The 12,606-nt window shown below is 31.5% G+C and overlaps 2 protein-coding genes across 2 annotated transcripts; one reads left to right on the forward strand and one right to left on the reverse strand.

Annotated features, from left to right (window-relative positions):
• Positions 1 to 85: 85 nt before the first annotated feature.
• On the reverse strand, positions 86 to 9,342 carry LOC123720376 (nuclear export mediator factor NEMF homolog). Its single transcript, XM_045676962.1, has 15 exons — positions 9,183 to 9,342; positions 8,929 to 9,100; positions 8,650 to 8,852; positions 8,002 to 8,138; positions 7,622 to 7,797; positions 7,170 to 7,361; positions 6,694 to 6,876; positions 5,648 to 5,838; positions 4,702 to 4,897; positions 4,305 to 4,483; positions 3,514 to 4,051; positions 2,935 to 3,207; positions 2,599 to 2,751; positions 1,364 to 1,488; positions 86 to 646 (listed from the first exon to the last, which is right to left on the reverse strand). The coding sequence occupies exons 1-15, from the start codon at positions 9,236 to 9,238 to the stop codon at positions 448 to 450; spliced, it is 2,973 nt and encodes a 990-aa protein (XP_045532918.1). The 5' UTR covers positions 9,239 to 9,342; the 3' UTR covers positions 86 to 447.
• A 91-nt stretch (positions 9,343 to 9,433) lies between these two features.
• On the forward strand, positions 9,434 to 12,274 carry LOC123720148 (exosome complex component RRP46). The gene is made up of 5 exons (XM_045676660.1): positions 9,434 to 9,630; positions 9,827 to 9,953; positions 10,378 to 10,486; positions 10,820 to 11,018; positions 12,135 to 12,274. The coding sequence occupies exons 1-5, from the start codon at positions 9,534 to 9,536 to the stop codon at positions 12,260 to 12,262; spliced, it is 660 nt and encodes a 219-aa protein (XP_045532616.1). The 5' UTR covers positions 9,434 to 9,533; the 3' UTR covers positions 12,263 to 12,274.
• The last annotated feature ends 332 nt before the right edge of the window (positions 12,275 to 12,606 follow it).

The raw sequence follows: 12,606 nt of genomic DNA on the forward strand, positions 1-12,606 counted from the left end.
GTTCAAAATATTTAAGTGTGTTACTTATTTACGTCAAAACAGGATGTGGGATGTATCAAAATAATACAGCGTTTTGTGCAAAGATTTATTAAACTTAACAATATCACATCAATCAATCGCATCTTTAATTATTTCACGATTATGGTACATTTTTATATAAATAGCATAACAAAAGAGGTATATATTTCCGCACTGAACCTTTAAATTAATATAATATAGGTTTTTTTGCACAGAGTGAAGTAGCTATATTCTTTAAACAACACGAACGTGAAGGATTCAATATTATTCGTGCATCACCAGTTCACGTCTTTCGTTCGCTCTCTGTTCTACATTTATATAATTTTATTGTCTCTGGCTTTTTACAGAATTTTTTTTTGGGAAACAACGTACTATAGGTAGGTTGTCTCAGAAAATTATTGCGATAAATTGGAGAAATCTGTATAATTACTATTTTTTATGTTTATGCAGCTGTGGCGCGGACAATTTAACTTTTCCTGGGAAATTCCTAGCAACGTTCTCTTCTTTGACCGCCTTTAACAAGTCCTTTTCGCGGGCGGATGCCATCTTGTCCCGTAAGAATACTTGGACAGCTGTTTTGGCCGCTTTCCCTCGTTTGCTCGTGCCCGGGGTTAATTTTACTTTAAACCTTGATATAGACGAAATAATCGTTAATTTACGTTTATTAGTAGAAAAAACTTTGGTGCAAAGTCAGTAATTTAAATAATTAAATATAATTACTTTTGATCATTTGATCATTCAAAAGAATCAAGGCAATTATAATGCTTCACTAAAAAAAATAGGGCTTCAGACTAGCGTATTTTAGCGTATACGGTCGTTTCAGCATACGCACTTAACCGCGCGCTACAATACGCGCTTCAAAAAACTGGACGCGCGTAAACTGGCATATTTCGGCGTGTTCGTTCGAACCGGTAGTGGAACCGACGAAGAAACATTGCTATTTACGTATACGCTCGTATGAGTTGAGCGTGTGCCAAAAGGCGCGCTCCCAAAGACGAGCTTATACGCGCGTAAAAAACGCTAGTCTCAACTGCCCTTAGGGCTGGCAACACGTTACAACCAAATACCTTGTGACATCAAACTATATGTTTATATTTGCTGTTTTATTTTATAAATAATAGTTTAAAATCTATAGTTGCAATATTAGAAAATACGTGAGCACCATGTATCAATTATCATACAATTACCTGCTGTATTGTTTTTTATAAAACCATAGAGTATTTTATTTTATGTTGTTCTAGGTTCATAGTCTTTACATATAATGATCATACAATAGTTTACAAAATACTATAAAACTATTTTTTTGTATATTTTATATAGACTTTATAAAAGTAGTTCAACATACTTGTAGTTATGAAGTGAGGAGTAAGGCGCTACAACCGGTACGGCGAATAGTAACTCATCTTCAGGATATGGCGCGCCCGTCAGCTGACACAGCATCTCCGTATCCGCATCGCCTGTTGGTTCCGTCTGTGAAAAATATTTATTTATCCCGTCCCACCTCCCAAACAAGACGGAAAAGCAGAAAGACTAGGCGGAAAATCAGAGTCTTTCGTCAAACTTCGATTTTGTTCCCTTTTGAGTACAGACTAATTAAAGATTTAACTCGACTTCTGATAGATGATACTGGTGACGCCAGAGCTGGTGCTCTCATTGCTCAAGGAATAAGTATCGCAATACAGCGATGAAATGCTGCCAGCGTTTGGTACACTGTCACAGGGACCAAACTTTTTAAATTTATTTTAATATTTTTTTAATTCTTTTTATTTATTTATTCATTTAGGAAACAAAACAGATACATCTCTAAAAGTATAAAACGAAAAAAAAAACATAAAATTAACACATTGGATATTTCAACAAATAGTTTCACTGATAAAAAATAAGATATAAAGCAAAACATGACATGACAGCAGAACAAAATATTTAAGTAGACAATACAATACAAAATATTTAAGTAGACAATACAATACAAAATATTTAAGTAGACAATACAATACAAAATATTTAAGTAGACAATACAATACAAAATATTTAAGTAGATAATACAATACAAAATATTTAAGTAGACAATACAATACAAAATATTTAAGTAGATAATACAATACAAAATATTTAAGTAGATAATACAATACAAAATATTTAAGTAGACAATACAATACAAAATATTTAAGTAGACAATACAATACAAAATATTTAAGTAGACAATACAATACAGAATATTTAAGTAGATAATACAATACAAAATATTTAAATAGATAATACAATACAAAATATTTAAGTAGACAATACAATACAAAATATTTAAGTAGATAATACAATACAAAATATTTAAGTAGATAATACAATACAAAGTTTATATATCAGGAGAACGACAAACATACTAGTAGCCATAATAAAGAAGAAAGATGCAAGGTTTAGGACTTTAATAGTTGTTTTAACCTATTCTTAAATATATAGCTTAGGAAAATTGTAAACACTATATTTGTATGTTGGAAATAAATAAATTACTGTATAAATGATTTATTAGAAATAATGCGGTCAATGTAACATACTTGGAGCGAGATTGACATAAAATCTTACCTCAGCTTCGAGTTCCGGCTCATCTTCCGACTCAGCTTCGAGCAGCAATGGAGGGGGTTGTGGTATCTTCGGTCCGCGATTAGATTTCTTGTCTTTGTTGCCTTTCGCAGCCTGCTTTAGGGCCTTCTTTGATTCTTTAGCACATTTGTCTGGCTGAAATGATTATTTATATATAAATCTACTGTTTTTTGAGAAATCGTGATATTTTTATAATAATAAAAAATATTAATAATATATTCACTTCTAAATCTACAAAAAACTATTTTTATTAAAAAAACTTATTGAATTTTTTTTTAAATTACTGACTAAATAATCGAGTCGAGAATTATTAATTACTTTTAATAGGTCCATCATGAATGCACGATCCTCTTCATCTTGATCCTTATACTTTTCCTTTATCTTCTTCAATTTCCCCTTTTGGCCTCGCTTTGGACCGTTCTTCTCCTGTTCCTTTTGAACTTTTTCCTTCTGCGGGGGTTTCTCTTTCTTCTGAGGGTTCTTTTTGGGCATAGCGGGGAATTTTAAATGTAGCTCTTCACTCTGTTCCGACATTTCTGATATTGTTCGCGTTTTGGACGCGATTAATACTTGCCCTGTTCCATGATCGACCTGAAGTAATAAGACAAATAAATACTCCTTTCTACCTTGAAAATAGGAGACAGAAAGAGAATCAAAGAAAAAAATAGAGTCAAAGCTGTAAGAGGAGTAGAATCAGTTGTATTTAATACCACAAAATAATATTTTGAAACAACTAAACGTGAACAAATACGAACATAAGCGGAAAAAATTAAGAATCATGTAACATCAATAGAACATTAAAAAATCTAAAAAATCAAGATTTAAGGAAAGAAAATAATGACTGTTGTTAGATATTTACAATACATTTTGAAACATATGTCTGAATTTGACTCTTACCTTAATATGTGTATCCAAGACACCATCAGAACTATCACTATCTGAATCACTTATATCTTCTTCTTTCTCTTCCTTAGGTTCCTTAACACTTACTTTATTTAATTCGTCATTTGCATTTTTGGCTTCTAAATTACTAGTTTTCTGATCTGAAACTTTAGCACTTTCCGAATCCTCTTTCACACTATCACTACATTGTAATTCCTTATTTTCAACTATTGTATCCAATAAATCTTTACTATCTTTTTCGTCATCTGAATCGTCTGTTACGACAATTTCTGTATCTTGCTCACTCTCAGCCATTTCAGACATATCATCGGCTATACATTTTCTCTCATCTTTATGCTTTTCTATGCAGCTATCCTCAAGCCGGAAGAGGAAACTAAATCCAAATTGTAAATGTTCTGGAAGGAGGTAGTTCTTTTTGCCTCTGATCATGAAGGATCCAGTCGTTAGATATTCACCGGTTGGGGCGGATTTCGATACTTGCTGCCCGTATACCCACCATGCCCGAGTTAAAACTTTTGCTTCCCAGGCCACACTAAAATTTGTTAAATAAAACAAAATATACAAAACCGTACTATCTAAGAAAAGTATTACGCTGAATATAATATATATATATATTTAATGTGGGAACAAACTTCTCCTCTCATTCTAGATATTAAAATGAAGGTTCGACTTGAACAACAAATCTTTATTGTATGTGTATTTGTTAGAAATTTGACATAATATAAAACGGAGATAAGGTCAACAGACACTGCAAAGAAATCGAATCATATTTATAAATTTTATACCTGTAAGCCACCGCAGCCTGACCTGCCTCACTGAGCGTCCGAGGAGGAGGTAAACCCGCCGGACACTTAATAACTACCGACGAAGCACCACTGACTTCAGCGTGCACGTACAGGTCTGTTGAACGCATGTAACGCTTAACTAACAACTCGTTTTGTTGCTGATCGCGACCGCCTATTACCTGAGAAATATTTATCGTCTAATTATATATTACATTTTGGCATATAATTACTGCTATAGCCTATTAAATTAACTCCAATAGCAGTTTAATTGGTAAAATTATACAAAAAACTAAAACATAGCCAAGCGGTTGCGGTGCCTCTAGAAAAAGGGGTTTTGATGATTTGAGATGAATGAAAATTATTAATATAGCAATTAGTATAAAACAATAATATTCACCAAATAGTTCTCTGAAGATATGAACCAGTAGAATTTCTCGAACCAGTACGTTTTTCTCGCTTTACTGATGGTACTGATTGTCTGGGCTTCCTTGAGCGTCTGTTTGGTTTTACGTTCAGCGCTCTTCAGAGCTTTCCCTGAAGATTCAACCGTTTTCTGCTGTTTTTTAGCGGCATTGCGTTTTTGATCATAGTACCTGTAAATCATTTTTATATATTTCTGCGCGGAAATATGTTGAAATACGTGGATTGCTTTATTGTTATGTTAAGCCTATATATTGTCTTGTGACGTTTCAGTGGATTTAGGCAAATAAGTTACTAATAAGAGAACGTAAAGGTTCAAAGGTCATTCAGTGATTCCTATTTGAACATATGAAAAATATTCTAAAGCAAGCATTTGATAGTAAAAATAAAAGACGGAATCGAGCTTTTGAATTAACAGACAGACTTCATGGGCGTTTCGACTAGACTATTACGTCACGCAATTTTTGGAGATTTTTGACCCCCTGTAACGTTCCGTAACATTTTTCTGTACCCCATAGTTAAGCGTTTCGTGACCAACCAGTGATACCTAAAAGTTACCATTATGTGGTGTGAAGTACCGGAAAATCGAAAATATAACAATAACGCGTAATTCAATCCCCGCCCAGCATCGTAACGTTTTATAAGAGAAAACGTGAACGCTCCCCAAGCTGTTGATTTCCGATTGGCCAACAGAATCTAACGCAACAAGCGTTTTTCTAATCTCTCGGAAGGCAGTAATTACGTTCTATAAGAAATTAAGGAGACTAAAAATTATTTACCTGAATAGAAGACATTTTAATAAACATAACATAGACAACCACAGGTAAAAAAATTCATTCAGATTAATTTAAAAGAGATAGAGAGAGAAAAGAAGGACATCTGTTCCAGTATTTCTATTATATAGAAGTTATAAAGATTATTACCGTCTTGCATTAGCAAAGGCCGTCAAAGAGAGATCAATATCCACCAGCATCGGTCCCATGTCCTCATAAGGGTCTGTCAGACGCAACGTGATATGATTGGTTGACAGTTTCAGCTGTTTGATAGCCGATGCTACGGGGTCTCCAGCATCTTGGGCCGTTTTCACTAACAGTTGTATGTCATCCCACGACATCTTAAATTATATTTAACTAATTAGCATACGTTCATGTTGTGTCATTTAAATGTTGCCTGTAAAGTCGGTTTACGGGCTATAGTTTCACGTGACACCGACAATTAATCCTGCTTTTTCGTACATTGATTTACTAGACGTTGTCACGTCAAAAATAAATAATATATTGGAGTTACCACTTTTATCATTTAGGGGCTAATTGTTTACGACGTATCAGACCCACCCCAAAGAATCGTAAATTCAGACGTCATTTCAGAGGAATATTTACAACACGAGAATTTTATATATATACTAGAGGACTCGACAGACGTTGGTCCTGCATGCTATTTCAAGCGATTAGGATATTAAACGAAAGAAATACATATAATACGAAAGTATTATATGTATATATATATAATACGAAAGTAAGAAAGTACCGACTGAAGCGTCATCTGCAAGGGCTGATTTGTGAACTAAGCTGAATCTAAACCATCCAGGGCGCCACCCAAACGCATACAAAAAATTCATTCAAATCGGTCCAGCCGTTAAAGGGGGTTCAGTGACCTACAATAGAATATATACTAAATACATATAGATAAAAACCTATGTAGTTTGGCAGATTCATAAAACAACAAACAGCTGTTATAATTTGCCCACATTACATAAAATAAATAATTAAGAAGAAAAAAATAGTTTTTATTTATTCTCTATAATTATTGATTATTTCAAATATATTGACTAAGTCAATCAAGAGAGGTAAACAAATATAAATTAGTTTTGCCAAAAGATATCTCTTTATAGATCTCTTATCGTCTCTTTTTGGCCCGCTAAAATATTAATTTACGATCGAAGCCACGGCATCAGCTAGTAAATGATTACCTGGTTTGCGATAGTAGTCTGAATAGCGAGCCTGGCTCTCTCGACGTGTTGTTCATTCCTGGAGATCATCTCGGCAGCTTGTCGGTCTTCTATTTGGACTTTCTCCAATTCAGTGATACGTTTCTCGTGATCCTTCTTTACGTTTTGGAGTTTCTTCATTGCTTCGCGTTCCACATGAATTGTCTGTTGGAAAAATAGTTTCATAAAAAAAACTGCATTACCTTCGACAAATTTTCTTAGAAAGCTTTACCTTAGAAAATTTATGGATTACATTCTGACAAAATAATTATTTCGGGTCGATGTGCGCATGCGGTCCTATCAGTTCTATGTACTTAATAGCTTTATAAAATCTTAAGTAAAAGAAAAAAACCCAAACACTCTTTATTAACATAGAAGTATTGTCTAACAAGTATTTTGGAGTGAGTTTTTCAAATAGAAAAGCAAGGATTTATTATTACCGACACAGTGAAAAATACCTTTAAATCAATCTTCTGACCTTCCAAAGCCGAAAAGAACTCATCAACAGCTCTATCAAATGTCTCATATTCAGAATAGGGTTGATTCTTGTGTTGGCTATAGAGGAGTGGATGAAATTCTTGATTCGTAAGTAAAAAGTCACCAGCAGCTTCAGGATTTGGACGTTCTTCCTTTTTTTGAATAATGAAGCCCTGAAGTTAACAATTAAAATAACATTATCATAATACCATGAGTTGTATTTGTTTTTTAATCAATAAAATTTAGCTAGGATTTTTAATAGGTTAATTATTATTATTAGTTTGAAATATTGTTAATTATTAATAACAATAAAAATATTTACAAAAATTGTGTATTAGAATGTATACTGCATAGTTGTGCAGTTTGTTTTTCTTAGTGTATATTATATATAGGAATCCCTGCCCTATCGGGAGGTTTTAATGTTCCAGCTTACTTTAGAAATCTGGTTCCTCGCCTCATCCATAAGCTTCTCAGCCTGTTTTAGAGCAGTTACCAATTTATAAATATCTCTGTCAACGAAAAACCCTTTATCAGGGTCTGATGCTACTTTTAAGGAGCCTGATAGTTCATTTTCCAATAAAACATGGTCTATTACTGCTGATCCATATTCTACAAAATAAAATAATATTAGTAGAGTAGGCAAGAGAGTAAGTTTCTATATTAAAAATATGTGTAAGCCTGTTAAACTTCTTGTATATAAGAAAAAAAATAACTAAAAAGGATCACTATCCTATTTAATTCATTGCTAGATTACCCGAGATTAGCATATTTAATTATACATTTTAAATTAGTATAGATCAAAGAACTCTATACCTAAATTAGGATTAAGTAGTTTCTTCAAATTATCGCCCGGTTTACTATTAGATATTATCTGTCTTAATTGCACTTCATTTGGGGCTTCATAACTTGTTTTTGCTCTATCAAGTGGATATTTTTCTTTTACAGCAAATCTAGAAAAAAAATGTTATCTTAATAATGATATAGCTGTATTTTAAAATTTTGTGTGAAGTTTTTCTACTGTTAATGTATGACCTGATTATAAATTTGTTTCCAAAAGAGTAATATCTTTATGTTGTCTTGGGTGTTTAAAATACACATTATAAACTGCTTTCACAGCTATTGACTATATTTTAAATATTTTTCTATTGTATGCACTCAAAGCAATGAATTATGAAAATTCTGTAATTACCCTTCTTACATTATTACAATTTACATGTTAAAACATCATTTAATAATTCTGTTTTATAATCATACTGTACTGCAAACAATCCCATATTATTAACCAAATGCTATGGCAAGAATTCCATGTATACAAACATTAAAAGAAATACAATTTTATATATATTTAGAATCAATTGTTAATAACACTGTACTTATATATATGGATATATAAATCTGAATTCATAATTTTCTTTTTATTATATTATTAATAAACACAGATATTTCAGCAAAAAAGTTTACCTGACTTTATCACCTTCTACATGAGGCCTCAAGACATTTAAAATAGTCCAGTTATAATCTGTAAGTACTATGTTCCCTCTGTCATAAAGTTCTAAAATAACATGATATGCTGCTTCTCCACTGCCAAATTGAAGATCTACAATACGATCTATACCAAGTTGAGTTAGATGTTCTAGACGTTTGTTTTTGAGGTGCTTTCGAAGCTGTAAAGGTTTAAATAAAATATATTAGTACTTTAAAAGATAAGAAAATATCAAATATTAACAGAGATTTTAATACCTTCATAGTAAATCCTGATGGAGCAACATTCTTTGGCCATTCAAACTGAGTAGTGTGAAACCTATTCCCCGACTCTAGAAGCAAGACACTCTTTTCCTCTGATCTTTGAAGTCGGATAACATATGTCCTATTATCTATATCGTAGACTTGGTTCACTCTCATACCAATTAATCTGAAAGAAAAAATAATAATAGGAGAAATGGTGTTATTTCTATAATACTTTTCTATAGGGAGGGATTTGTTTTGAAACTTACCTTTGTAATTCTGTCACCATACAAACAATGTCATATGTATTAAAGCGGGTCTTCATTTTGAAGAAATGTTTTATTTATTAAATTATTATTATTTTACTTCTTTACAGAACAAAAATTAAATAATAAATGTACAATTACAATACTACAAGGATAGGTTAGAAACGTCACCGAAAATTGTAAATCCAATTTAATATTCAAATTTTGATGTCATTGTTAGTTTAGCTGAAAATAGTTGACAATTGACAAGCCAATTAAGAGTTTAATTTCGGAGGTTATGTTTTTGTTTATATGAATTTATATCAACAATTTTATTAGTAAATAACTAAAATTGTAATAATTCAACACTTAAAGATGGTTGCAGAAGACTTTAAAGATTTTAAATTGAAACCGATGAAATGTGAACTTAATTATTTAAGTAAATCTGATGGTTCGGCAATATTAGCGCAAGGTCAGAGTTTCTTAGTTCAATATCAATTTAATTAAATATAATGTTTACTATCATCTGAAATGAGCTGCTATCTATAAATAACTAATTAAGTGTCTGTAAATCTTCGAAATAATTCTTCATAAAGAATCAGTTGTTACTTTAGATAACCTAGTCAATAAATAATAGTTTTTAAATAAATGTAAATACTGGGTTTCAGGTGAAACAGTTGTACTTGCAAGTGTAAATGGGCCACTTGATATAAAAATTACTAGCCAAAGTATGGAAAAGGCAACATTGGATGTATTATTTAGTGCAAAAGGAGGAAAGCCTAATGTATCTGACAGGTATAAATTTTAATAGTGTACTCTAATATTTTTAATTATTTATCTAAGCTTATATTGACCTAGTAAGAGAGTTCAATAATATTTGATAAAAACCAGCTTGATGATTTAGTAGTCTCTGTTACCATTGTAAACAAAAATTAAAGATACAAAAAGAATACATTTTTATGATGGACTGTGTTGCATGTTGTGAAGCCATCAGTCATTTATTCATTGTTATTATATTATTTGTATTTATAAAGAGTAGTATAGAAAGTTGATTGTATGTTGTCTTTGTCCCTTGGATTGAGAACTGACAGTAAATATAAATTGTGTATATTAGTGTTTATATATGTATGTGTCAATGAGTTTTTGATTTGATTGGATTGAAAATTACTTCTGTTTACAACAAAAATTCAAATTTTAACTTACCTATTTATAATTACAGATTCAAAGAAAGTGTGATAAGACAGACTTGTGAAACAGCAATATTGGGCTGTTTATATCCTCGTACAGGTATAACAGTAACCATACAAGAACTAGAGGATTTTGGAGGGGTAACAATTTTATTCATATTCAAATAAAAAATTGTATTTGGGCAATGCGTAATCTGCCTTTCGTGTCTATCTTGCCATCTGTAATAACTCTTCATTAGTCTGGAATAAACACAAAAAGCAGTTTTTTGAAGTAGATGTTTGCTTTTGGTGTTTTAACTAAAAACAACAAGGACACCTGAACAAAATGTTCACGTACATTTTGAAAAATCAATGACTTTTAATATATATAGTAAATTTTAATATATTGATAAAATAATAATAAAAAAATCTTTAGTAGGTGTGACATCACAAATAAGTTACTATTTATTATATTTTTACTGTTAACTGTTTCAGCTACTTACCTGCGCTGTGAACTGTACATGTCTTGCTTTACTGAACTCTGGCTTGTCGATGAAACATGTTGTTGCAGCTGTCGGTTGTGCACTTGATGATAGTGGTAACTTAGTGCTGGAGCCTACTTATGACCAAATCCAGAGTGCTGCAGCTACTATGCATTTTGTATTTGATAGTAGAGCGAAGACTCTAGTTACAGGTACAACAACTGACCTAATTGAATGTTTTGCAACCTGAATTGTGCTGGAGATAATAATAAATTAGAATTATACAAAAAGCTGTTTACTTTAAATGAAATAAGAGTTTCTGTAATTATTATTAATAGTACTGAATAGTACTAGAGTTTCAGCGTTGGCTGTCTAAATATGCTAGTAGCCAGGCGCAAATATATAATGGTTGCTGGCTAAATAATGTTCCCTTCATATGACTATATAATAAATTCTAGTTACATTTGAAAATTAAACGCTACACATCGAAGACAACTAAGTCGCCTTTCATAATGTGATAGTGTACGACTTACAAAAAATTCTTACACAGAATTAACACTGACATTGATTTGTTAAAAGAGATTTAATATCTGTTTGAAATGTGACATTGATTAGTTAAACTATCTCAAATGGTACTTATTTCATATATAAAAAAATGCCCAATTTTTATCTTCATGTATATGTAAAGAGTGAAAGATTTCAAAGTTAGGAGTTGTACTCTGGAGCTCGCCATTCCCCAGCATTGGACAACATCGTTTTGTGAGAGTTTTGAATGTTGAAATAATATCTGCTGCACTGAAAATCTTCCACTAAAATTCTATTTTGGTCGCAGTTTATAAAGCATCTATTTACTTAACAAAAATTCCGCGAAATCTAGTTTTTAATCCGCCCAAAAATATTTATTTATCGATTTGTGATAGTAATTTTAGTAACAATTATTTACTAAATACTTTTACACACAAAACTTCCAAGGCTTCTTTACTTACACTGTTAATTTTTTAATATTATTATTATAAAATTCTTATTCTCTCTGGCAGAATGACCAGCGCCGTGGAACACGTCTGCTCCATAGCATGATGCTGAGCCAGGGCTAGGCCACAACACACATTACACGCTTAAAATATACCTTAGGCCTTTTATTCTATATTTTTTTATTATTATTTTGTTTGTTTCTGTTTGTGTTAGTTACATTACTAATAAATGTTATATCTGGCTGCCTGTACATGTTATATACATATATTTATATACTCAATGGTACAGATAACCCATTATTATTGATGTTTAAGTTTATAAGCGTATTAAAGTTTGATATGTAGTATTTTTTTTAGGTTTCACAACAGGGATATTCAGCGAAGGTGCATACGACGAAGCTTTAGAAAGATGTAGAGCGGCCAGCGATCTTGTATTTGATTTTTATAGAGAAGTTGTTGCCACGTACTGTAAAGTTATAGGCTAAACGATTAAAATAAATATTAAAAAAAAAATTTGATATGTTTTTTTTGTGTTGCCTATGTTCCCAATTAAATTTTTCACTAGCGATGTGCAATTGACAAGTTCTCACGTTAACAAATATATTTATTAATGAGAAGGTAATGTTCTAAACATTATAATTGCATGACATTTCACGTAGGGGTAACGCATTTGATTAAAATGAGACAATTACGCGATTTTAAATATTTTTCCTATATAAGTCGTGAAAACAAAAATTTCAATATTCCCGCTATTAATTCGTATCATAAACGTGCATTTAATCATATTTCTTTTAAATCTTTAATATATATTGTAGAAACTGGTCATGAA

Source organism: Pieris brassicae, chromosome 2 (assembly GCF_905147105.1).
Source record: "Pieris brassicae chromosome 2, ilPieBrab1.1, whole genome shotgun sequence".
NCBI lineage: Eukaryota > Metazoa > Arthropoda > Insecta > Lepidoptera > Pieridae > Pieris > Pieris brassicae.

Excerpts from the sequence above, each read along its gene's own strand:
- LOC123720376 (XM_045676962.1), bottom strand. The coding sequence starts at position 9,238 with ATGAAGACCCGCTTTAATACATATGACATTGTTTGTATGGTGACAGAA. Across the intron at positions 6,877-7,169 it reads GTCAGAAGATTGATTTAAAG|ACAATTCATGTGGAACGCGA; the intron begins GTATTTTTCACT and ends TTTTTCCAACAG. Across the intron at positions 4,898-5,647 it reads GCCTTTGCTAATGCAAGACG|GTACTATGATCAAAAACGCA; the intron begins GTAATAATCTTT and ends AATGATTTACAG.
- LOC123720148 (XM_045676660.1), top strand. The coding sequence starts at position 9,534 with ATGGTTGCAGAAGACTTTAAAGATTTTAAATTGAAACCGATGAAATGT. Across the intron at positions 9,631-9,826 it reads TTCGGCAATATTAGCGCAAG|GTGAAACAGTTGTACTTGCA; the intron begins GTCAGAGTTTCT and ends ACTGGGTTTCAG. Across the intron at positions 9,954-10,377 it reads AAGCCTAATGTATCTGACAG|ATTCAAAGAAAGTGTGATAA; the intron begins GTATAAATTTTA and ends TTATAATTACAG.